This window comes from Corvus cornix, chromosome 3, assembly GCF_000738735.6.
Source record: "Corvus cornix cornix isolate S_Up_H32 chromosome 3, ASM73873v5, whole genome shotgun sequence".
NCBI classification, from domain to species: Eukaryota; Metazoa; Chordata; class Aves; order Passeriformes; family Corvidae; genus Corvus; species Corvus cornix.
This window is the reverse complement of record NC_047056.1, coordinates 907,568-933,276: the sequence shown is the minus strand read 5'-3', so window position 1 is coordinate 933,276 and position 25,709 is coordinate 907,568. Positions and strand designations below refer to the sequence as shown.

Here is a 25,709-nt window from a genome sequence, read left to right as displayed (position 1 = left end):
GTAGATTTTAAAATATATTTGTGACAGAATCAAAACCAAACCCAGAGTAACTCTTGTTGTAAACAGGACTGATGCTTTTTGTAACAGTAACTGGAGACAAGGATTCCTTTTGCTTTGGTTTGGTTTTTCTGGGTTTTTTTTTACTACCTTGGGGTTTTTGTCCTTTTAGCTTTTTCCTTTAAGCTCTGTAGGGTGTTTTGTCAGATCTGTGTCCAGGTTCTGTATGCATATATAATAGTTTTGCCTATTTTCCTGGAAATATTAAAAACATACACATCTGAAACTGAGTAGCTGTGCCACACGATATCACAGCACATGTGGTGTGTGCCAAGGGTAGGGTTTGATCCGTGTGTCAGTGTTGCCTGAAAGCGAACAATTTGTTTCTCATATGTGGGATTTAGGTAATTCCTGACTGTCCTGGTTACTTGTACCACAGGGAATTGTTGCTAGCATGGAGCATGTGTGAGGTCTGCCGGGCGTGGTGCTCAGCAGGTGAGATGGGACACTGTGGTGCTGTTGTGGAGGTTGTCCAGGCAGTGAACAAAGAGGAAAAGCTGAGGGGAGTGGAGCAGAGGAGCCAGGAGAGTTACCACAGGAGGCAGGACTCCAGGGCTTTCTCTTCTTCCCTGTTCCCTGTGAGGACTATTCAGGATGAGGCACAGGGACCTGTCTGGCTTCCCCTGCTTAATCCAGGTAGTTCCTCATCCTCAGCAGACTGGAGCCTGTCCCAGCTGGGCTGCCCTTGGGGAGCTCCTGCAGTGGCACCAGCGGACTTGGGAGCTGCTCCTTGCCCGTGTGCTCTTGGTTATCAGTGCTCTGTCCATAGTTTCCTTGCCTGAGTGTCCCTGTGAGGGTCAGGAATGGTCTGGCATTAAGCAGGGCAGGGTCATGGTTACCACCAAGCGTTGGGGGCAGCAGCTCTGTCCCCCCTCCAGCTCCTGTGGCTGAACAGGCTGATGCAGGTGTATGCCCAGGAGCCCAGGCCTGGCTCTGGAGGGTCCAGAGCCTTACAGAGCCCTAAGGAAGTGGCTGCCTGCTCAGTGTGCTGGGGCCATCCCTTGTGCCACCACTGAGGGTGGACAGTCCAAACTTGTCCCCCAAGGCTGGGCAGGTGCTGGGACTGCTTCCCCCTCAATCCTGGTGTTCTCTTGGGATCGCCAACAGTGAGGGGGCGAGAGCCACATCAGGGGTCTCAGCCTGGCCTCGTGCCTTTTCCATGTAATTGATTGGCTCAGAGGGCGCTCCCTTGGCTACCGGGAGAGGAGGTGGCGAGGGAGGGCTCATCCCAGCAGTCAGCACTGGGATGGGCGAAAATAGGAGTTTGATGGGGCCGTCTCTTCTGCCAGGTGACAGCTCCAGCTGCTCGAGCTGTCAGCTCAGAGAAGGCTCCAGGCAATGTGGCCCCTTCCCATTTTCCCTCTGCACTGAGGCGCCAGCAGAGACCTGGAGCAGAGGCGGAGCAGAACCGGGGCAGAGCCAGCCCTGTGGCCGTGTGCTGAGGGCTCAGGCTTCCCTGCCTGTCACACCAACATAACCCCCAGCACTTGGCGGGGTCCCCCTGGCTGAGGCTGAGCCTTGCAGAACTAATCAGCAGCTGCTCCAACTTGTGAGTAATTAAACTTCAATGTGTACATTTTAGGCTTATTTCCAAGTCCCTGAAACCGTGGAGGCCTGCAGTGGTGCCAGGCACTCCCACCTGAGCTGGGAGCTATGGGTGCTGTTACAGGGTCAGTTCTGCCCCTGGTTAACTTCCAGTGTCAGATTCTCTTACTGTGTCACTTACAGCTTTTCAGGGCACTGCAGGATGTGTATGGCTTTGATTAACCCAGCTTCAGTTGTCCATGGGCTCTTCCACGCAGGCTCAGGATGCTGCTTACAGTGTACTTTGAGCCTGTCTTTGGGACAGACACAGAAGGAATGCTGTGCACATTTACTACAATGATTCTCTCTGGAATTTTATTACCTTTGCATTTACTAGGAAGGAAAACAAAGATTTCCACAGACCTATCCTGGCTGAAAGGTTAATAGGGGGCTGGAACAGGTTACAGCCTATGTGAAAACTTCATGGGTCTTCTCAAGTACCAATCATCAGGATCCTTACAGGTCATGGTCTTACCCACCCTTGCTTTCAGGGGTGTTCAGCTGCTTCATGAGCAGTGGGTAAAAGGCCATTCCTAGAGAACCTGCCCTGGGGAAGGAACCAGGTTTGTTCTGTGGACTGGATTTGAGATGCAATACACCATCTCTCTCTAGCTTCCTGCAAGGTAACCCTGCTTTTCAAGTGCTTTTATCTATATTCTTAACTGTTTTTAATCCCTCCTGCAAGAAAAAAAAGTTTTAAAAGCTTAATGCTCTCTCAGCAGCCTCACCTGTGAGAGGCCTTCTAGTGTGTGTGTGTCTTGTCTGAGTGTAGGTGTGTGACTGCTCGTGGACAGGTTTTGTGCACTCAAGGACTTCCCCATCTGGGAAATGTATGTAGCACTGGGATTGCTATGCTGCTCACTTCCTGGGGGCTTAACCTGGCTGTGGTGTCACAGAGGTCTCCGTGAAGCTTCAAATTTTACTCAGTTTGAAATGGTGTGACCACGAATGGTGCTGGAGGTGGAGCTGAGGCGTGAAGCAGCTGCCACCATCCCACTTCAGCAGGTTTGGCAAAAGCTGAAGGACAGTAATTATTCATTCCAATTTTTGCCAACATTCCTTCTCTTGTTTCTTTCAGTCCTCAGGCTGAAGGAGGAAGCGTGTGGGTCAGTATTTCTGCAGGTCCCTGAGGGCCGAGGGGAGCTCCCCGTCCGGCCTTTAGCGGGGCGTGCTGTGTCGGGTTGGTGCGAGCGCAGCAGTCACAGAGTTCTGGTCCTGCACTGACACGGTTTTGTTCTCTCCCTTTAGATTAGCGTGTTAATGCTCTCGGTACAGTAATGGCCGCAGGTAAGAGCAATGCCTCCCGCAGGCTCCTCTGCTGCTGTGCCTCATCACTAACAGCTCTCCTTCCCCTCCTCCTCCCTTGCTGCCTCTGCTCCGTGTTCAGCTCCACCTCTTGTGCCCCATGTGTGCCTCACACCTCCTTGGCTCTGCCTCCTGTGCCCCGCGTGCTCTGTGTGCAGTCCTGCCTCATGCACTCAGCGCTTGCCTCCCACAAATGCCACACAGTTCTGACTCCCATGATCCATGTACAGCAATGCCGCCCACGATCCGCATGCGGTAGTGCCTCCCACGTCCGATAATAATGCCCGCAATCCGTGTCCAGTCACGCTGCCCGGGTGCGGGACCTCCCGCGAGCCGCGTACGGCCATGCCACCCGCGATCCGCGTACGGCACTAAGCTCCAGCGATCCGCGTACGGCACTAAGCTCCCGCGATCCGCGTACGGTCATGCCACCCGTGATCCGCGTACGGCACTAGCTCCCGCGATCCGCGTACGGTCATGCCACCCGTGATCCGCGTACGGCACTAGCTCCCGCGATCCGCGTACGGTCATGCCACCCGCGATCCGCGTACGGTCATGCCACCCGCGATCCGCGTACGGCACTAGCTCCCGCGATCCGCGTACGGTCATGCCTCCCGCGATCCGCGCACGGGTCATGCCTCCCGCGATCCGCGTACGGCACTAGCTCCCGCGATCCGCGTACGGTCATGCCACCCGCGATCCGCGTACGGCACTAGCACCCGCGAGCCGCGTACGGTCATGCCTCCCGCGATCCGCGCACGGTCATGCCTCCCGCGATCCGCGTACGGCACTAGCTCCCGCGATCCGCGTACGGTCATGCCTCCCGCGAGCCGTGTACGGCACTAGCTCCCGCGATCCGCGTACGGTCAGGGCTCCCGCGATCCGCGTACGGTCAGGGCTCCCGCGATCCGCGTACGGTCATGGCTCCCGCGATCCGCGTACGGTCATGCCTCCCGCGAGCCGCGTACGGCACTAGCTCCCCGCGATCCGCGCACGGTCACGCCACCCGCGATCCGCGTACGGTCACGCCTCCCGCGATCCGCGTACGGTCACGCCTCCCGCGATCCGCGTACGGTCACGCCACCCGCGATCCGCGTACGGTCACGCCTCCCGCGATCCGCGCGCGGCAATCGCACCCGCGATCCGCATACGGTCATGCCTCCCGCTATCCGCGTACGGCACTAGCACCCGCGATCCACGTACGGTCATGCCTCCCGCTATCCGCATACGGCACTAGCTCCCGCGATCCGCGTTCGTCAATCGCACCCGCGATCCGCGTACGGTCATGCCTCCCGCGTGCGATGATAACTCCCGCAATCCACGTGCGGTTATGCTGAAATGGCTCCCACATGTGATGATAACTCCCACGTGCGATAACAACTCCCACAATCCATGTATGGTAATTATTTTTTATTTCTAATTTGGTTCAGCTTGTTCTCTTGGAGAAAATGGTATTATTTTGACCATCTGCCATTCTGCCTCACTGCAGGAATGTCAAATGCAACACCTCCCTCACAGCCCTTCCCTCCCCCACACTTTTGTCCCCAGCCAGTAGCACCACAGGTTTTGTTTTTAATCCAAAATTGACAGCTCTGTATTTTTCACAGAAAATGCCTTTACAGGCTAAGTCACACTTTCCACCTTTTTAAAATGTGCTATTTCCCCTCAGTCGGTTGTCTCAAAGAACCAATCTGGTACAGTATGGGCTGTCTTTGAGATGCAAACGCAGGGCTGCAGGCAGGCGGCGGGGACTCACACTTGGGGCTGTGCTGCTTTCAGTCACTCAAACAGAGCTGCTCAAGCAAAAAGACAGGTTATACCTCACCTTGGAAGTGTAGCAGAGAGCCAGGGTGAGTCTTTGTCCTCAGCCACCGAGGGCTGATCCTGCTTCCACACTGACCCATGGCCATGTCCCCACCCGTCCTGCAAGGACAGTGCCCTACTCACCTATGCTCGAGGGACATCAGCCTCAGCCAAGGCCCTGGCTGTGCTTTGGGGCATTTTGTGCACGCTTGAGATTTACCTGGGCTAGGAAGGGTGAAGGGAGGATTAAATAGCCACGGCCTGTCCAGACACAGCTGAGAATGGAGTCATTTGTTGCACTGGAAGTAGGTCTGTGTTGCAAAACACAACCATCCCTTAGGAGTTGAGAGGGGGTGCCACCAGTGCCCACCTTTGGAGTGGGCTCAGAATGTCCTTGTGCTCTCCCTGCCTGGCTGCGAGGCTGTTCCTCCCTCCTACCTGTAATAAAAAACTTGTGTTTACACTTCGGGAGAGAATTGCAACATGGTTTAAAAATACTGTTTCCTGCGGGAGCTGATGAAACAGTGTTCCCCCGGGAAATGCCTTGGGACAGGTCCAGCCCTCAGCAGGGTAGGGTGGGTCCCTTGCAGCAGCTGCACCGCATTTTGGTCATTAGTGTCTCATTTAATGACCATGTGCTCACCTGTTCCCCTTCAGCCAGCCTGGGCAGGCCTGGCCTCTAGGGAATAACCAACAGGTGACCCCACTAAACAACAAAGCATAACCCTGCATACCCACAGCCCCCCGAGACCCTTCCCCAGTGGTGGCCATAAGCCACCAGTAAAACAAGGGTACCTGTTATGTAGTGGAAGAAATTGTGATTCTTTAGGATTTTTCCAGAGGTTAAGGCACCTTCCAGGGAGAGTTGTGTGCCAGTCCTCATGCTGGGAATCCCAAGAGAAGCTGGGAAGAGGCGAAGGGAGGGGCAGTGCTGTGCCACGCACTTATTCCGAGGTACACAGGCTCTTCTGTCCTGACCTGGGTTTTCCCTGCCTGTTCTGTTTTCCAGGCTGCCTCACCACAAGTGCAAGTGTTGACCTCACTGTCACCATCGGCGTCGAGCTGGCAGAGCCGCCCTCGCTGCCACGTGCCTCCAGGAGCAGGGTCTCGGGGAAGCTCCGCCGCTCCACCAGTGCCCTCAGCAAGGCGTCCAGCTGAGGCCCTGGAGCACAGAGCTGCGGCCAGGGCACCTGAGCACAGATCAGAACAGGCAGTTCTGGGTGAACATGTCTTGAAGGGGCCAGGCAAAGGGTTTGCTCTGTGTACCGGCCTTTCCCCAGTCTGGACAGATACAGCTGGGGACTGGGTGTCACCTGTGTCACCATCACCACTGCACTGGCACCAAGTGAGCGCGGGCCCCAAGCCCCTGGCTGCAGGTGCCACAGCCAGAGGTTGTGAACCAGCACTGAAACCAGTTATTTAACGTACCCTTAGAGTATTGCTGTAGTCGTTCCAGGCAGCACTTACCTGTGCATAAGGGAATTTTTTTCTAAATAGAGGTTTTCCCATGACTAGCCAGGTAGCAGATGTTCCCTGCTGGAGCACATGTGGATGAGGGAGGAGCTCTCCAGTTGGTGCTGTCCCGCTCCGGGAGCGCCGTGGCCGTTCCGTGGTGTGTGCCATGGCTGTGCACTGGAACTGCTCCCTAGAGAAACAAAAATAAGCAAATCCTCTTAGAAGAGAAAAAGCCATGCTTTTGCCATGACCCCTTCCCAGCACAGTGTAAAGAACTGGGCAACCCCTCACCTTGTCCCAGCAGGCTGTGACGTCTCTAGGCAGAGGACAACACAGCTAAAGGCTTGTGAGGAGTCAGGGTGTCCTCCCGGCACCTGCTGTAGTGAGCAGAGCTCGTGTTGGCAGTAGCTGATGTGTTTCGGTCTACACATGTTGTAGGTTAATGGGGTGAAAATTTTTATAGTTAAATCCCTAGTATTTTAAAGCAACAGAAATCTGAGATCTAGCAGCCACAGAGCCCTGTCCTGCTGCTGCTTGGTTGCTCCTGGCACTCAACGCACACCTCCCAGTGGAATGGGAGTTGCTTTAAGCGAAGGGATTGTGTTTTTTGGGAAATGCCCCGTTGGGCCCCCACTTGTTTTTGCACTTACACTTGGTGTTACGGCTGTCTGTCCGCCTGAGTGCCAGCACCTGGCCAGGGGCCACTGTGGGGCACGTTCCCGCCATGACCAGTGATGCCGAGGTAGCCCTTGGGTTCTGCTGCGTGCTCTGTGCCTGAGGGGCAGCACCTCAGCCCTGGTGCCCGACAGGAACTCACCTGGTGCAGCTGCTGAGGAGCTTCCGTTGCTGAGGGCTTGGACAGCTGGTTTGATTTTCTGCCTCACAGTTGGGTTTTGCTTTCTATTGATTTTCTGTCAGTGAAGGAACCTAGAATATAAAACATGTATTTTAATTTATTTCACTTTCAGGGCCAGACAGCCTTGCCTGTCCACTAGCTACTTATCCAATAGCTGGTCTGAAACAATTTCAAAGGCATCCTTCTGAGTAAGGAGCCCTTTCTCCTTAGAGCAATATGTATCTCTAATTCAGGGAAGAATTAAAACAATGATGAAAATAATGTTTTCCTGATGTCAAAAACTAGTAATTTGTATAAACTCCGCTGTGGTTTTGCACCCTGAACTGGATGACAAAGCCACTCTGTTACCCCTCACCAAGTTAATAAATCCCTGCTCACAATAAAATTTCTGCCCAGAGCAATAAAAAGTGGTACCTGTGTGGTGTGTACGGCAGCGGGCGGGAGGCGCCGGGGCTGAAACTCTGGTGATGCCGGTGGTGCTGCCTGGGCCTGGCTGCTGCGGCTGCCTGGGTGTGCAGGCTGGCTCACAGGGGGCAGGGACAGTCCCTCTGCTGGACGCAGGTTCTGTCCCTCTCTGCTGGGGCCGCAGCTGCAGGAACGGCTGCCGGGTGCGCAGCTGGCAGCGGCGTTCCCAGACTGGAGCGCTCTTGAGGAGTTCACGCTGTGACTGACACGGGGCACCCACAGTCGCGCCCCGCGGGCCCTTGCAGGGTGGCACCTCCTGCCAGCCGGGCCCTGCCCAAGGCACCAAGCACAGTGACGGACCCTTGCGGCCCCCAGAAGCCACTGTCCATAACCTGCTTCCCTGCGATGCCTCATGGCCCAACCACCCGCATCGGCATTAAAAACAAGAGGTTTCTAATGGCGATTTTCTACTCGAGAGACATTCCTTAAGCAAATGCAGGGGGCTGCACTCAGCCATGATGACGTCTGAAAAGACACCTGGAAATCTCCCTTCCTCTGCGGAAGAGCCACAGCAAAGGCTGCTCCTAAATTGCTTTCAGGTGCTCTAGCCAGAAATAGAGTTAATCCAGATGGCTCCAGACAAAGCTCCCTTTGCAGAAGTAACTGCACACACTAATGAGTGTTGGGAACCCAGCTTCCAACTACCTTTCCAGGGAGGATCCCTTCCCCAGGCCCAGCAGCACCACCACCACCCTGGTGTGGATTTGGAGAGCAGGGGGGCCAGCTGCTCTGCAGACCAGGGGTCACTGCTCAGGGACTGCGCTGGCAGCGCTCTGAGCCAGGCAGTGCCCCTCACCAGGGCTGGCACAGCCATGTGTCCCCGCTCTCCCGGCAGCAGGCGGGCGCTGGGCAGGCTCTGGCCAGAGCGCCAAGGGCACGCGGCTCCCGCACAGCTCGGTGCCCAGCACAGCTTGGTACTGGCACCCATGGGGGCAGGGGGCAGCGAGGCCCCGCCAGGCAGGACACAGCCCCGGCCACGGGGCTGCAGTGGTGCTGGTGAAGCCAGCCTGGGACAGGAACACGCGCCCAAGGCACCCCTGCCCCTCCAGCTGTGGCAGCAGGCACACAAACGGCATTAAGAATCATTTACTAAATTAAATAATATACAGACTAGGTTATACTTACCATGGAGTCCCAGAATGGATTGTGTTGGAAAGGAACTTAAAGATCATCTCATTCCACGCTTGCCAAGGGCAGGGACGCATTCCACTATCCCAGGTTGCTCCAAGCCCAGTCCAACCTGCCCTGGAACACCTCTAGGGATAGGCCAGCCACAGCTTCTCTGGGCAACCTGTGCCAGGGCCTCACTACCCTTCCAGCCAAGAATTTCCTCCCAGTATCCCTTCTAATTATACCTTCCTTCAGCTTTAGAAACATTTTTTACAAGCATTTGTATAGGTATTACCTTATTCCTATACCTATTAATATGCTCTCTATAACTAAACAGAATACATTAGGTATCTCATGTTCTATATATTATATGCTACAGTATTTCGAATTATATATCTAGCATTTGATATTATGCATGTCTATATGTTTATATTAGCTAGAATATATATTACAGGTATTAAATTCACACAGATACAATGTGTATCCATAATTACATTAAGGATAATATATGCAATCTGTGATATATAATCTATGTATAATACAAGGTATATAATGTCATATGCATTATATATTGTACAATGTATTATATCATATACACACTATATTTTTTATCTTATTAATACCTGGTTTTGAATACTAAATATTGAATATAAAGATAATAATTTTATCCAAAAATGGGTTATAGGTTACATAAATACAACATATTACCTTTACATTATACGTGTATATCTACATATGCACACATCTCTAGTATATATTTTAGCTATATGTACATATCGTGACATAAACTATAGCATTACTTTACAAACTGTACTACTGTGTGCATCTATATGAAGTATACTTTTATTTAAAATGTATATAAGAAAATGATGTAAATCGTGTCAGAAATGTATGCATTCTGTATAACATTATATAATAAACATGTAATGTTTTGCACATATATAACATGCATCATGGAATATTCAGTGCACCATATACATCCAATAACAGTATTTTAGACCCTGTACAATATGTATGTATAGTGGCTATGCCAGGTGTGCACACATATGTGCACCTACACTCTGTCCTCCACAGCACACAAATCCCAGCTGTAGAGCTGACAAAACCTCCTGTCAGACAAGTGTTTCATTACATCAACATTTGTAATGTATCAGTAATTAGGTATAATGCATGTATGGTATTATGTACTGTAGATAATGTATTTAATATGCATCGTCTCATTGGCAATATATATATATTTTAGTATACATTGTATAATATAATATGCACTGATGTAATACATGTAATATATTATACACTATCTACATATTCTGAAGTCTACTTATATAAATCATCTATATAGAATATACTGCTGTAAATATTTTTTATATTTATTTTTATCACAGAATCCTAGAATAGTTTGGGTTGAAAGGGAGCAATAAAGCTCATCTCATTCCAGTCCCCTGCCATGGGCAGGGACACCTTCCACTATCCCAGGTTGCTCCAAGCCCCGTCCAACCTGGCCTTGGACACTGCCAGGGATGAGGCAAATGCAAAATATAATTTATCGTATGTAATAAATTCTGATTTCTTCTGTGTGTGTGTAACTAAACCAAAACCTCCCTGCTCAGACACCCCCAATCGTACAGCATTTTCCTCACATTTATCATTGAACTGGTCTTGCACTACAGGCAATTTCCCTCTAAAAAACTGTAAAATGAGCCTATGAAAACACCGTGGTCCCACGCCCTGAGAAAGCAGAACCTGTTCTAACCTGCAGCCAAGCCATGCTGCTTCTCTCCCCCAGCACAGTGCCCAGTGCAGCCCAGGCAGAGCCTTTGCTCTGGTTGAATCCTCCCTGTCACTCACCCTCCCCATTCCCTAAGAAAGGCTGGCAAGCCTCAGCAGAGTGGCACAGCACAAGAGCCAGGCAGGAACAGGCTGGGCTGTGCATGCCCTCGCCTTCAGAGCTGCGAGGGGGCTTTATTAGAGCTTAAAAAGAGTGATTCTTCCCTAAGAGGAACAGGTGGCTTAACTGGACCTGGCTGCTGAAAATAATGTCCCAATTACCATGTCGGGGGGATGCAGTCCTAGGACGGTCCCTGTGCCAGTGTGGGGCTCCCGCTGCTGCCGCTGTGCCCGGCTCTGCCCAACTTCGGTCCCTGCCTGCCTGCTGCGGAGAAAACAGCACGGTCAGAGCAGTGCTGGGGGCAGCCCAGCACTCGGATCCAGTGGCACAGGTAAGAACCAAGCCTGGAGCCGCTACCACAGGACAGCCCATGCTTGCCATGTCCCATCTCAATGATTAATGCATCAAAGGCTGCCAGAGGCAGACCTTTGTTATGTGGACTGTAAACTACATTTTATTTAAACCATTTAAAGCCCTGATGAGGCTTCTCACCTGCATGGAAGGATTTGAGGTGTTTGAATGCCACGTGCAGGATGCACCTGCACACCCAGATCCTTCACCAAGGGGAGCTGCCCGGGTGCTTCAGGGAACTGCTGTCCCACCCAGCCCAACACACTCACCACAACCCAGCACTCCTGACCTTCGAGCAGTGGGGCAGGGGGTGTGTTGACACCAGCACACCAAAGCACCCCGTGGCACCCTGCAGGCACGGCCTGTCCCACAGAAAGACCTGTGACTCCCGGAGCCACTTACCAGCTCATCAACAGCGATGCCTCTTTTTAAACAGGTTTGTGTGAGGAAGAGGTCTGTTTCCAGGCTTGCCCCAATCCCATGGATACCTCCCAACTGCCCACCCCAGAAACAGACTGGAAGGTGCTGGGCAGGCCCTCCCAAAACCTTGAGCTGTAACCAGCTGCATTTTGCAGTAAGCCCATCCAGCAGGGCAGGTGACAGATGCCCTACTGCACTGATGGCTGCGAGGGACCATGGTGTTGGTACCGAAACTGCCCAAAACCTACCCTGGGGACAAGCAGCCTCCAGAGAGTCTTCCCCTGTGGGCAGGAGCACCTCGCCCCAGCTCCCCACCAGCTCTGAGCCCATGGGACAGGGATGGTGTCCATGCTACGTTTCTCAGAACCCTGCAGGTTCATCTATCCAATCTCCCCAGCTCCCTTCCCTGTGGTCACGCTCTGTCCCAGACCACACGTTCAGCTCTCGGTGTGCCCGGAGAGGAGGAAGGCTCCGGCACAGCAGGCAAACCGCTCTGCCCGCGTGCACAAAGTGTGAGCAACCTCTGCGCCAGCTGCCTGCACTGCGTCACGTTTGGGGCAGGATCAGTGTTTTCCGTGGTGACCAAACCTGTTCCTGCTGGATGCACCGAGAGCCACCAGCAGCTGATTTGTTAGCTGACAGCAGGAGGCTTTGTTTGCGCAGCACTGGCCGGCCCGTGCTGCTGGGTGGCCAGGACATGGCACCTACCAAGCAACACCTGCATTCCCAGGGGCTGCTACTGAGAGCGCTCCAGGTTCAGCCGCGCTGCTCGGCCCCTGGGATAGCCACCGAGCTACACGTGGGCTTGGGACTTCACAGACGCAGAGCAGGAGGCAGAGCCCAGCACAGACCCAGTGCTGGGGGCCTGAGCAGTGGGACGGCGCAAGGGAGGAACTGGTGAGGGGCAGGGACAGATCCCTCCCCAAATTACTGTCCAAAGGAGGCTGGTGTGAGCGGCAGGCTTTGTGACCTGTCACGGCGGTGCAATGCCCTGCACTGCCAGGTGGCAAGAGACGCAAAACAGTGATGCCAATGGCTCCCTGTAAAACCCCTCGGGCAGTTGGGGCTCACCCTCACTCACAAGGACCCAGTGGTGCAGGCAAGGGGAGAAAGGCTGCAGACACAAAGCCCAGCAGCTCTGCCCAGGCTGCTGCAGCCCAGCGATGCCAAAAGCAAACTGCGCCCCTTTTACAGAATGTTTGTGAACAGAGCCATTTCCAATGTACTCCACTGTCACCTCTCCTTACTCCTCCCCAACACAGGAGTCTCCACTAATCACCCTTTCTGCTCAGCGGGAGATACAATAAGATGGTGCCAATGGTTACCCAGACAGTTCTAAAAACCTGGGGAATTCTGGCCCCAACAAACTCTAACTGATTCTTACAAGAGCAGACATGGATTTACTCGACTATTAGGGAATGGACAGCAGTATGAAGCTGTTGTTTTGTGGCCCGTTGGTGCCACAGGCTTGGAGCATGGATTTGAGCAGGGACACTGCTGTGACAGAGTGGATGGAGCCTTTAGGCTTCTCCAGAGGATGCGCCAGCATCACTCTGGAAATGGTGTCCAGTGGCCCGAGAGGACGGCCACGTATGTTGGCAAAGTCCCCTTGGGGACCAAAGAGCCCACTCCACAGACAGCTGCGACACCGTCTGTGACAGCCCGGGATCTGGGGCTTTCCAAGGCCAGGGAAGCCAGGAAAAGCAAAACCACAGCTCTTGCCAGGCAGGCTTTGCTGCCTGGGTCTCTCGGGCTATGCTCTTTTCCAGTGTATTGATTTACAGCTAAAACCACAGCTTTGCCTAGGCCTGAAGTCAGCCCTGGCATAACCAAGTTGGTTTCCTAGGAATCAAGACAGAAGGAGCGTACCCATACATTGGTACTGTTCAGCCTGACTGAAAAAGAAAAAAAAAAAACAAAAAAACCCCAAACAAATCTTTCTCTAGAAAGATGTTCTTTCTCTACAACTTTTGCTTTATCAAAAAATACTCAGCCAATTCCAGGGAAACTTACCTCCAGGAAGCTCCACCACCTCCTGCCCTTCCCACAGTGAATCAGGGTTATGGTTAGGAGCCTTTAGGTGAGAGAAGATGGCAGGAAGAGGCTGGAAACCTCCACCAGGGAGCCAAAGCCTCAAAGGCATTGCTACCCCAAGACGGAGCAGCCCCTACACCCACACCAAGCCCTTGCAGCCCCCTGGCCCTTCATACACCAGTTTGGGAGCAGGGATTTGCTCTTGGGGCTGCCAAGCAGATTTGCATGCCGTGGAGTTGGCTCCGTACCTGCTGCTGCTGGCAAAGGGGGAGATCGTACAGGTGCATGCAACACCTGTCTGTGAGAGGGGTTTCACAAACCCAGCACGCACCTTCCCCACTTACACAGATTTTACAGCAATTCTGACCAAACACCTGAGATTCCCATATACAAACACAAGGCCCCGCAGATGGAGATAGATCCATCTGCAAATATATGTATGTATCTATATATACAGTTATTGAAGGATGCTGCAGAAATCCCGCTGCGGGGCGCAAGGACGAGGCAGGAATGGGCTCCCGCCCTGCCAGGAAGCAGACAAATGCCTGGCCTTCCTTGTGCCAGGCTCCACAGCCCACGGTCAAAGCAGGATGCCGCTGCTCTGCTGAGCCCTGAACCCCACACCTCAGCGCTGAGCACATGCGACAGCCGCCCAGCAAACACCACAGCCCTCCTATGCACGGGTTTCTACAAGTTCTCTGCTTACAGGTGCTGCCTCTCCTCGAGTTTTCCCTGCAACACCTTCCAGGGAAGGTCCCTGGCAGCTCTCCCCAGCAGCAGAGCCCAGGGCAGGCTGTGCCTGGCGACGGCCGCAGCAGGGGCAGGGCTGGGGCTCCAGCCCACGGCCAGGGGTCCCCTTTGCTCAGGGGGCAACCTTCCCCCAGACCAGCCACGCCGCACCCTGCTCTTCTCCTCCCTTTAATTCCTTTTTAATTAATCTCATCAAACAGCGCAGAGCAGGCTGGTGCCTATGGAGGCACCCTGCCAGCTGCAGTGTGGAGCCGGATGCCAGTCCCCCTGAGCCCGCAGGGCCAGCCCGGCAGGGAGAAGCAGGAGGGGTGGGGGCACGCTTGAATTTGAAAATATTTTATTTGAATAGTAAATAATTATACAGTTGAAACAGTTCTATCGAAGCACTCTATAAATAGCTAACAGTTAAGAAAATAATGTGTGTAGAAAAAGAGATTGCATCTAAAAGTAAGAGCTGTTGGTTGCACGGGATAAAATGGTTAAGATCATGTGTTATTCTAGGTATAAAAGTTAAAACCTTTTCAGCAGACCCCTTTAGAAAAAAAGATCTTCTAAAACGCACAGTGAAATGGCAGGCAGGGAGACAAAAAAGCGCATTAGAATTTCTGCAATCAAATAATATCAATCTTCATAATTAATATAAATAAATAACGAATAAATAACATAATTACTCAAACCAACATATACAGATAGACAACTCATGAGCTACCTTAGTAAGGGCAAAACGAACAGAAACAGAAAGTTGGCATGTCACAGTTAAGGCAGTTTCTACAGCATTTTCTGGAGACCATCAACAGCAGAGTCAAGGCATTTGTGGCTACACTAAAGGAAACACTCGTTTCTCTGGAGCGGTTTGATCTGTTCACATCGATAAAAACCGGAGCGAAGAAACAAAATTTTTAAAAAAATTAAAAAAAAAAAAAAAAAGGAAAAAAAAAGAAGAGAGAGACCCCGGGAAGGTAAGTATAAAGCCAGATTCCAGCAGGTCACAAGCCGTATTAAAGCTAATCGTGTGGCGGCCCCGGGGGAGCGGCGCGGGGCGGCGGGGAAGGCACGGGCGGCTCAGCAGGCGGGGCGCAGCGGCACCTGGAGCAGGATGACCTGCCGGTTCTCCGAGGGGTGGCACTTGTTGATGTGCCGGGTGAGGCCGGGAGAGCTGTAGAAGGTGGCCGGGCAGTACTTGCAGGGGAAGACCTGGGCGGCGTGCAGGAGGCGCAGGTGCCGCTCCTGGCTGCTCTTGCTGGGGAAGGTCTCCCCGCAGACCGGGCAGAGGCGGCACTCGGCGGCGGGCAGCTCCTCGGCGCTGGGCTCCGGGGCCGGTGCGGGAGCCGGGGCTGGGGTGGGTGCCGGTGTGGCGTGCCCCAGCAGGTGCTTGCGCAGGTAGGCTTGCCGGCGGAACCGCTTGGCGCAGCGGGGACACTCGAAGAGCCCCTCCTCGGAGCCCGCCTCCGAGGCTCCGCCGGGGCTCGGTGTGTCCCGCTCGCTGCCGCTGCCGCCGCTCGCCTCCTTCGGCGTTTCCTCCGCCGGGGCCGGGGCCGGGGCCGGGGCCGCGGCCGGTGCCCGGCCCGCCTCGGGGCCGCCTTTGGCGGCGGGCGGGCGCGGTTTGTGCCAGCGGCGGTGGGAGGCGAGGTTGGCGGGGCAGGAGAAGACCTTGTCGCACTCGGGCAGCGGTACTCCACCCGGACGATGCGGGAGCAGCGGTGCTGCGCCAGCGCGAAGGGGTCCCCGTACTCCTCCTTGCAGAGCTGGCAGATGAACTCGCCCAGAGGACGGGCGCAGCCGCCCCGTGCCTTGGCCGGCGCCTCCACCGGGCCCTCCTTGATGCGCAGCCCCAGCACGGGCGAGGTGGTCACTTCGTCCTCGAAGGTCAGCTTGCGGATAGCCTTCGTCTTCTTGCCTGACGGGGCTTTCTGCCGCCCGGGTTCGGACGCGCCCGGCAGGCGCTTGGCGGGGAGCGGGCGGCCCGAGGCGGGCGGCGCTGCCGGGGCGGGCGGCGCAGGGGCTCCACCGGGGCCGGGGTGGGCGGCGGGAGGCTCGGCGTGGCCAGCAGCGGCCCAGAGCTTGAGGTCAGCCGGGGCGAAGAGGATCGGGTCCATGGTGCTGGGCACGGCCGGCGTGGGGAAGGACTCGGCCGAAACGGGCGAGCCCAGGCTGAAGCCGCGCTCCAGGTACTTGTCCCTGCTGACGGGCCGCGTGGGGCTGTACAGCGCCTGCACGGCGGCATCGGGCGTCCCGAACGGCACCGGCGGCGGCGAGTCCCGCGGCGGGGGCGGCGGCGCGGCGGGGCAGGCGGGCGGCGGGGCGGCGCCGGCGGGGAGCGGCGGGCCGGCGGCGGCCTCGCGGCAGCAGCGTGCCCGGTAGGACACAGGGGTGGGCCGCCGGCTGCGCTTCACCAGGAAGCCCCGGGGCATCTTCGCGCCGGCTCCGGGCCGGCGGCGGCCGCGGCGGAGGCTCCTCGCTCTGCCCGCGGCGCGGCCGCCGCCGCCTTTAAGCGGGCCGGGGCCATTGTTCGGGCCGGCGGCGGCGGGACGGGCCAATCAGCGGCGGCGGCGGCGGCGCGGCCGCACCTGAGCCCGGACCGGCACACGCCCGGCCCCGCCCCCGCCCGCCCCGCGCCGCCCGCCCGGCACGCGCGGCCTTTGTGTGCCGCCCCCCGCGCCGGGAGCGGGGCCGGGAGCGGGCGGTGCTCCCGGGCCGCCCGCCAGCCAAGGCTGCGCTGCCGGGAAGCTCGGCACGGAGCGCCGTCCGCTCTCGGCGGGCGGACTGTTGGCGGGGGCGGCCGGCACCGGGGTGCGGGGAAAGGGGAGCTCGGCGCAGGAGGCGGCGAAAGCGGCGCTTGTGGCAGCGGCGGCGGCACAGAGGGGAGCAGGGCTGTCCGCCGGGGGTGCTGCCCGTCGGCGGCAGCAGGTGCCCAACGACGGGTCTGTCCGAGCGGGAGGAATAACGAACGGGTGGTCATCGGGACCCGGCCGAGCCCGGCAACCCTACGAACGAACAACTCCGCGCTGCTCCGGGGTCGGGGCAGGCGGAGCCGCAGCCCCGGCCCGGTGGTAACCGAACATGTTACGCTAACTCTAACCCTAAGGGGCTCGGCCCGATTCCCGGCACAGGCAGGGACGGCGACGGTGGCGCTCGGTTTCAGCCAGAAACGCTGCGCGGCGGGGAGCGGGCAGAGGGTCCCCGCACGCCGCGGTCGGTGTCTAAGCAAACACGCCCGAAGCCCCCGAGGATGCGGCAGGTGCAGCCGCCGCGGGGAGAGCCCCGGGCCGCGGCCCCGCTCCCGCAGCCCTTTGTCCGCGGCGGCGCGGGGCTGCGCGCGGGGGGCTCGAGCTGCCCCGCAGGTGGCGGGACCGGGGGGCGCCGCGCGGGGCCGGGGGCGCGTGCGGGCAGCGCCCCCCCCGCCCCCCGCAGGGCCCTTTGTGGGGGGCGCGGGGCACGCGGGCGGCACGCGAGCGAGCGGGGCCCCCCCGCGCGCGCCTTTGTGCGCGTCATTAGCATAAAGCTGCGCGACCCTCGGCACAAAGGGCGGCGAGCGGGGGGGCGCCGGGGGCCGCCGCTCCCCCGGACACCCCCCGGCGGGCCGGGCCGGGCGGCGGGGGGGTCGAGGGGCCGCCCCGCCCGCCCGGTGGGACAGGCGTGCGGCGGGGCGGGGCGGGCGGGCGGCCCGCGGCGCATTAGCATACAGCTGCGGGCCCGCGGGCACGCGCCGCCGCCCCCCCGCCGGGGCTGCGCACCGAGAGCCTCCTTCACTGCCGGGGCTGCACACTCAGACCCCCCTGTCACTGCCGGGGCTGCACACTCAGACCCCCCTGTCACTGCCGGGGCTGCACACTCAGACCCCCCTGTCACTGCCGGGGCGGCGCACCGAGACCCCCAGTCACTACCGGGGGTGCACACCGAGACCCCCCCATCACTGCCGGGGCTGCACACCGAGACCTCCCATCACTGCCGGGGCGGCGCACCGAGACCCCCCCCGTCACTGCCGGGGCTGCACACCGAGACCTCCCATCACTGCCGGGGCTGCACACCGAGACCCCCCCATCACTGCCGGGGCTGCACACCGAGACCCCCCCATCACTGCCGGGGCTGCACACTGAGACCTCCCATCACTGCCGGGGCTGCACACCGAGACCCCCGTCCCCTCACCGTGTCTCTCTCACCTGCAGTCGGCGGCAGTCTGTAGATGTCAGTCGGGGCGAACATGGGCAGGTGGGCGCGGTGGCGGCGCAGATAGCGCAGGACGGATTCCCGAAGCGCTGGCGGGCCGGGTCTCTGCTCAGGGCGCTGCTCGGCGGCAGGGGGCTGCCCGGGCACCTGCAGGACAGAGCTGTCAGACAGACGAACGGGACTCGGGGCACACTCTGGAGCCACGGAGCATGGCAGTGACATCCACAAACGGCCTGAAAACGTGTCGGGGCTGGGATACAGGGGGAACTGAGTGGGGCTCACACTGCTGGCACCGAGTGCACCCTGGGGCCGGTGGTGCTCGACTGTTTGTTCACCTCTCCCTCACAAATGACCGGCCACAGGTGCAAGGATTGCGTGGAACAAACCTGTGTGGAACCCCCGGCTGTCCCGACACGGCCTGTCAGAGGGGTTTCGCCAGAGGAATTCCCCCCCCTCCCCCCGCCCATACCCAATATTTACTGCGGCTTTTAACCGACGGCACGGCCCAGCTGCAGCCGGAGCACCAGGCCATTATTCCTGACGGACGACAAGTGCTGTTCCGGAAGGTCTGGCACGGCACGTGTGCCCCCGGCGTGCGGTAGCATCCAGCAGCTGATGGAGGTGCAGACCCCAGCCCTGCCATCTGCATGTTTGTATCGCCGGAGCTGCGCACGCCGGCACAAACACATGGCTGTGATCCCCGAGGGGTAAACACGCCCCGCGCCAGCGGCCCTGCCAGAGCCCGCGCTGCGAGGGCAGCCTCGGGTGACAATTTCAACACAGGCTAAACGCACGGCCCCTGTCCCCAGAACATAAACTGGCTTTTATGTGCAGTCATTGCTTCGATTAACAAACATTTCTGTAAACATTACCCCTATTGCATGACACTGATTTCCACTTTCTCTGGAAACTAACCAGAAATATCTGACTTCTGCACACTTATGCCCACAGTTCTTAAGCATCTCTTTCCCTCATTTTTACACTTCACTAGTAATTTTTCTGCATGCTGAAACGAGCTAGAATATGAGCAACAGGAGGCAAAGACAGGAGGTCTCTTACTTCATATAGAAATACAACCAGTCCTGAGGCATTTAAGAGATATTCCATGAGCAGCACTGGTACCTACTCTGTATCTGGCAATGTGCCCAGAAGGAACACCCAATGAAAACAGAAATGGTGACATTCAGTAAAACACAGTAAAAATCACCGTGGAAAAAAATAGAAGTCCAAAATGCCAAATTTTCACTCAGATGCAGATACCATCACCTATGTCCATAGGAACAATCCTGACTCACAGAGCTGCTTCCAGTCCATGCAGGGAGACTGTGTCAGAACTGCTGCCACAAAGACAGGGTAAGGCAAGTGAGTCCTTAATTTGCAGGGCACCAATTCCCCTTTCTCTGAAGTTGTTCACACTTACAGCATGAGAAAAATGTTTGAATGATGGCAAGAAAAACACTTCACATCAGGCCCCCCATTCTGCACAGAACCTAATTTTGCACAGTTTTAATAGATGTCTTCCAAGAGAACCCAAATTAAACCGTATCAAGGCCCTTTCTGGGTCAGGACAACAGGAGGCAAATTGCTCTGAGCCCTTCGGGGAGAAGGCAGGGCTGAGCACGTGTGGCTGCAGCTGGGATGCGGCAGCATTGGGCCCTGGAGATGGGTGGCCCATGGGCTCCACAACCTCCCTTCCTCATGCCACCCTGCCTCCATTTAACTCAGTTCTGTTTGTTTTCTGCACAGTTAAAAACTCCGTGAGCACACGTTTAAAACCCAGTGCCATTGTCTGGAACCACAGGGGGTTAAACAAAGGCAAAAGCAGTGTGAGTAGGGGCAGGGTGAGCTGGTCCCGGGTAGTAAGTTGGAAGCACCAAGATCAGACCACAAATTCTGTTTGGGATCAGCCAGAAGTTCCTCAGGGGGTGCGGGAGGCAGTGCTGGGGGCTGCTGGACACCTGCTGTTACTAGTTCTCCCCATGGAGCACAGTGACTTTGGATTTTGGGCAGGCAGTTCCACGCTGCTGAGGCTTTATGCCTCTGTCTATGGTGCTAAGGCCAAAACTGTAAACAGCATTAGCAAACATTTCAATTTCACCATTACTCAGGAAATCCACTTATCACTGAAAAAGCCAATTCACCCTTTGGATTACAAAAGGCATTCCCTGTGGGTAGGTGTTGAAAAACCCACGGGCTCAGCTGAGACAGGGGTAGGATGGCCTGTAACCTGTCGCTACCAGGGAACACTACTAAATGCAAGGGGATACACGGACAAGCCAGGCTCCAGATCCCACTGGGTACTTGTACTAAATTGCAGCTGTAAGGCAAAAATGCAGCAAAGGAAAACAAAGCAAGTTCAAGTTCTATTGGCAGACTTGAGAATATGCCCAGACAAGAAAACTGAACGACACGGTGTACATGGTGACCCCTCCTGTGAGGTACACAGTCTGCTCAGGCTTCCCCGAAGAGAGAAGTAAACAGAAACATAAAGCTTCAGGATAAAGATGGGAGAAGAAACCAAAGTGAACAACACTAACAAATTACCTAAATAATAAAGTGCACTCGCCAGTCGTTTTTCTTACCTGTTCCGACATCAGGGTTTGGCGCAGTTCCTTCTGCAGATCAATAAACCGATCGTGATAGATGGCCATGGACCAAGGTTCCCTGAAGTAGCTGCGTAAAAAAGAAGAAATTTAGTTATCTTGTGAACCTCTCATTAACCACTAATAAAGTATTTACCTGCTTTTTCGCCTTTATAAATTACAGTTCTGGACCCATCATGATCGTTTGTTCATAAAATGCCTCCTTGTAACAGCATGGTCAATCAATTCTTTTAATGGATGTTCCTGATGTACAGCCAGCTTCAGTAATTACATTTAAAGTGGCTTAATTCAGAGCTGTGGCAAGACCTGGTGAAGAATCCTGATTTTATCAGAATTTAAAAGCCTGAAGACCTGTAAAGAACGGTGTCTCCATTATCTGTCCTCATTTGAGAAAAGCAGATTGCAGGATTAACTGAACTGCTGCATAAACAAATTAAATTTGTGTAGACAATGACACAAATGTTGTTCATCATTAAGGTTTCTGGATTAATAAAAGCCAGAAAAACAGGCCACCACAGCGCTGCAATATGTTCTTTGCACTAGTGTGATGAAGCTGAATTGAACCAATTCTAGGAGGAAGCTCTTGTAACTTTTTCTTTCAGTGACAGCATTCACAACAGCATTCTTCCATGAAAAAGGAGGAAAAGGATGGAGAGGACATGGCTCCCTGTAGAGCCTCACAGCTGTAAATATCACCGGGGGCAGCCAGATTACAAAGCTGCGATTTACTTCTCTTTATAATGAAAGGTAATTTTTTCAGCTCGGGCGAATTGCTCGGAGTGTAATTCTTGTAAATGCTTGCTGTGGTCAGGAGGTGCCCCATGCTCATCCTCATAATGACCGAGCAGATGCCAGCAGGGTCACCCAGGAAGCTGGGAGAGGGGGGCATTTTGCTTGGTTGCCACCAACACTCGTGCTTTGGGAATGGCAGCAGGACCCTGGCACTGCCCTCAGGAGCACATGAACCTTCTCGCCTGGTTCAGCTGTGTGGCCTGTAAGTGAACACCTGCACAAGGCAACTTAAACACGCTACACAAGTGTAGCAATTCTGAGATACCTGTCTACAGAGAACTAACGTGCAGTTTCCTCACTGCAGATTTTACTTCCTCTGTGTCCAAGGGCAGGATTTCCCCCTCCTGCTCTGCATGACACCTCAGCTCTCCCTCACACCCGTTAAAATGCTCTGTGCACCTGGCACAGCTTGGCTGGATGTCCACGTGCTTGGCCCCTCTCTGCCCTGGCACCTCCTTTCCCCCATGTGCCAGGCTGGCTGGGGTTACCTCTCGGAATCTGCATGGCTCCCAGCACAGCAGGGCTCTCTCCCACAGACATTTTCACAGTATAAAATATTTATGGACACTATTCCAAACACCACATTCTTGCTATGGCAAGAGCTGCCCAGCCCAGGAGTTACCAGGATTGATGCTTGCCTGCTCATTCAGACACGCTGGTTTAGAAAGGATGAGCTCAGCTTTAAGGATCCTTTTTTCAGTAACTGCACACCCCAAATGTGTGCAGAGAGCTGCAGAAAAATACAGTATCCCATATTTAAAACTCCTTCAATTTCAGAAGAAAAACCCCACCCACAAACCTTTAACTCACTGTTGACAATAAATAGCAAAGAGAGAAAGGGAGGTGTTACACAAGAATACATTAAGGTAATGAAAGACTCTGGTTTTACTGATATGCCGTGGTAAAAGCCACGTTCCACTGGCCAAATGTTTTGTCTTCAAGCTGGCATCTTAATTTTGACTGTAACCCTGAGCAGATTATTTCCTCTCTCGACTGAGGCACACCTTCCAACTGCCTTACCTCAGTTAACAGGTTCACCTGCCTCACTGAGGTGTTGCATTAAATGCTGTTTGTAAATGTTTCAGGGGTGCCAGCTCCATCTATAACTACAATTTTAACTCTTCCCGTCAATATCCACAGATTTGGAGCTCAAAATCTGAAATGTTTTGAAGCTCAAATCCAGTTTGGAATCTTTAATGCAAATAAAATGCCCGTTTTTGGGGAACAGAGAATGCCTTGTCCATATTTTCTAGATAGGCTGCCAGAAGGAGCTCCCAGTAACCAACATTTACTCCCAGGCTTCCTCTACTTCCCTTCACCTGAAGAACACCAAGAGCCATTTGGAGATTCACCTCACACAAACAATTCACCTTCTTTGCCGGCTCTGTGCTTGCATCTATTTATCTTTTCAGTTCGAATCACCTTTCTCAGGGGGCAGACGGTGTTTTTGACAGAGCATCTCTACATATGGCTGCTAAAGGGAAGCTTAATAATGAAAAACCCCATTTGAAACCAACAAGTTGACTTTCTGAGGCTCATTTTGAATTTTATTACCACTTCAGCAGCAGTCCCTCAGGGCAAGCCGTGGAAGGCTTCAAAGTATAAAGCTCTTCAGTGTACGAGATGGAGCTGGCACGCTCCCAACAGGGGCTCAGCGGCTCCTCTGCTATCACGAGAACGGCATCTGCCACATGTGTTTGCACCATTTAGTCTTTCATAACCTGCCAGAGTGATCAGGCTAAATATGTACAAGATGACAGTGTTTGCCAGGAGCATAACGGGTGCGCAAACTTGGTCACTTGCTAGCGGGGATCCCTGCTGGAAGCCTTTATGCCACTGGCAGCGATCGCGGGAAGGCATTTGTGACGGGTGGGATGGAATCGGCTCCTGCAGAAGACAATGAGCAACATCCTTTTCGTTGCTAAGGACCTGGTCTCATCTTTCATTGACAAACAGTATTTCAAGTCTGTTCTGCCTCCTTTGTGAGGTGTAGCCTACATTAGATGAGAGGCAAGGAGGAATGAAATATTCAGTGGTGTCCTGCACAAAAGGCACAGAATCCTTCCCTTTGCAAGAGATATAAATAAAATGGACAGAGCTGGGCCCTGCTAGCAAGCAAAAACAGAGTGTGCACATGGCTGTCCATCTGAGAGCTGCCTAGTTACTCTCCATTTCATTTGCAGGAACACACCACGGTTGGAGAAGAAGCCTCTGCCCCTGTGGAAGACGGTTCTATGTCCTGGCAGCGAGGACCTGACACTGACCTGCCATCTGAGTCAGGTCTGGTGGCACAGGGTGCAGCACTGGCAGCAAGGTGCAGAAAAATCTTAAAAACTGAATGAAAAACCTTCAGAACAACACCGCTGTTTTGTGTAAGGACAAAACAAAAAGCAAGATACAAGCTTTAAAAAAAGAGATGAGTAATTTCAGATCTGTGGTACATCCCCTACCTGCAGGGGCCAAATCCCCTGTGCTCTGGCCCCGGGTCCAGTCCCAGGGATCGATCCTGACCCGAGCTGCTCCGCTGCCATCTCGCTGCAAGGACACTGGGATGAGGAGGGGGTTTTCCACTGCTCAAAGGGCAGGTGGCACCTCGTGACGGTGCCTTCGAAAAATCCCTCTGCAGACGGGTGCGTCAGTGACTACAGGTTTGGAGGATGATGTGTCTGTGGGTGTTCTTATGCTACTCAGAACTTGCATGGAAACAACAAACCCAAATTCCACTCCTCGCATCCCTCCTACCTACCCCGTTCTTCCACCAACACACATACACTCCAGGGAAGTTCAGAAACTCCGACAGCCTGTGATGTGGGTTGAATCTGCAGCTCTCAATAAATGTCTCTAAGCAATCTTGAACACAGATCTCTTGAAATCCTGTTTGTTTCTTCTCAATGCCATCCACGAGTCACCAGTGCCCTGCCCTCCGTGCCATTAAGCCCAGTGGCCCTCTGGTGACGGCTGTGCCCTCAGCACCAGCACTGTGCGCACACACAGAGCAGCACCGTGGCTTTTAGTACACAATACAAGCAGAGTCACTGATCAACTTAATCTCCTGGTAATCTGTAAGGAGTGGAGAGTCTCCTTTCTTCTCTGTAGCTTCCCGAGCTTTTTACAACATGGGGAATTTTCAAGACAGGTGTCCACTTTCCTAGGCTGAAGTTTCTTTTCTAAGAAGAAACGTAATGCTTGAAATGCAAAATTCTCCAGGCTGTATCAGCTACATCTGGAACATACTCCATCCCTTCTCAAATCCTCAGACCTCAGGACATACAGAGTCATTCCCTGGCACGTGTGGATGGCTCTGGTGGATTACGGAAGCTGAGTCTCTCAGTGGTGCCTTTGGCACATGATGGCCAAAGCCCCCCAGTGCTGGGGAGCTTCTGCTGAGAGCCCAGTCAGGCAGAGAAAGGCTGCTGCTTGCAAATCCCAGGAATCACCCCAGGAGAACAAGCACAGAGGAGATTGAAGCCATTCAGTTGACATGGGCTCAAGTGGAACACAATTATGCCAGGAGTGCGTACACAGAGCAGGGACTTCCACTTCTCAGGAGTGGTGAGAGTAAAGTACTGCGCAGGGATGGGATGCAAAGCAATTCTAATTTTCAGGCCATCCTGACAATACCTCCCCAACCACAGCCTGCAGATGAAAAAAAGTCTTCTCTCCAACACAAGCACACAAGATGGAACATTCCATCTTGCCAGGAAAATTCAAAGCATGTTGTTTTGAGAACAATATATGCATGTCTTTAAGACTCCTAATTACAAAGATATGATAATACCAGCAAAAGATACAAAATATTTCCTGATATACCTTGGATAGCTGGACCAGGAATCACAGTGTGTTAATTTAAAGACAACATAAATAAAACCACCGAGCATTTCCTGCATTCATCTGACCAATAATTTCAAAAGACAGCTTGTTTACATAGGTAAAAAGCAAGACCAATTTGTGTAAAATCCCCATGCGCATCACCTGAGAGCATTGTTCTTCTGCACAAAGGACATGACATATTCCCTGGCCTGCAGTTTCTTCACATTCACCTACAACTGCTGAACAGTCAAGCAAATGC

The 25,709-nt window shown here is 54.4% G+C and overlaps 3 protein-coding genes across 20 annotated transcripts in view; 1 reads left to right on the top strand and 2 right to left on the bottom strand.

The window, feature by feature from the left end:
- The window catches only part of RALGAPA2 (Ral GTPase activating protein catalytic subunit alpha 2), a 93,435-nt gene extending 85,990 nt beyond the window's left edge, over nt 1-7,445 (top strand). For 2 of the 5 annotated variants that reach the window (XM_039569652.1, XM_039569649.1), the window contains 2 exons: nt 2,890-2,928; nt 5,759-5,844. In XM_039569652.1, the coding sequence (XP_039425586.1) occupies nt 2,890-2,919 (30 nt within the window). In that variant the 3' untranslated portion in view covers nt 2,920-2,928; nt 5,759-5,844. Of the gene's footprint in view, nt 1-2,889; nt 2,929-5,758 lie in introns of all 5 variants that reach the window. The other 3 variants (XM_039569650.1, XM_039569648.1, XM_039569651.1) reach the window with 2 other exon arrangements.
- The window catches only part of CFAP61 (cilia and flagella associated protein 61), a 95,994-nt gene continuing 75,025 nt past the window's right edge, over nt 4,741-25,709 (bottom strand). For 6 of the 14 annotated variants that reach the window (XM_039569655.1, XM_039569658.1, XM_039569653.1 and 3 more), the window contains 2 exons: nt 20,828-20,918; nt 17,738-18,392 (listed from right to left, as the gene is read on the bottom strand). In XM_039569655.1, the coding sequence (XP_039425589.1) occupies nt 18,153-18,392; nt 20,828-20,918 (331 nt within the window). In that variant the 3' untranslated portion in view covers nt 17,738-18,152. Of the gene's footprint in view, nt 7,132-10,684; nt 10,788-17,737; nt 18,393-20,827; nt 20,919-25,709 lie in introns of those variants that run through there. The other 8 variants (XR_005604254.1, XR_005604256.1, XR_005604255.1 and 5 more) reach the window with 8 other exon arrangements.
- INSM1 (INSM transcriptional repressor 1) lies at nt 14,399-16,584 on the bottom strand. Its single transcript, XM_039569663.1, is given in 3 exon segments — nt 14,399-15,739; nt 15,742-16,518; nt 16,521-16,584. Coding segments are annotated over 3 exon segments (1,440 nt in total). The 3' UTR covers nt 14,399-15,140.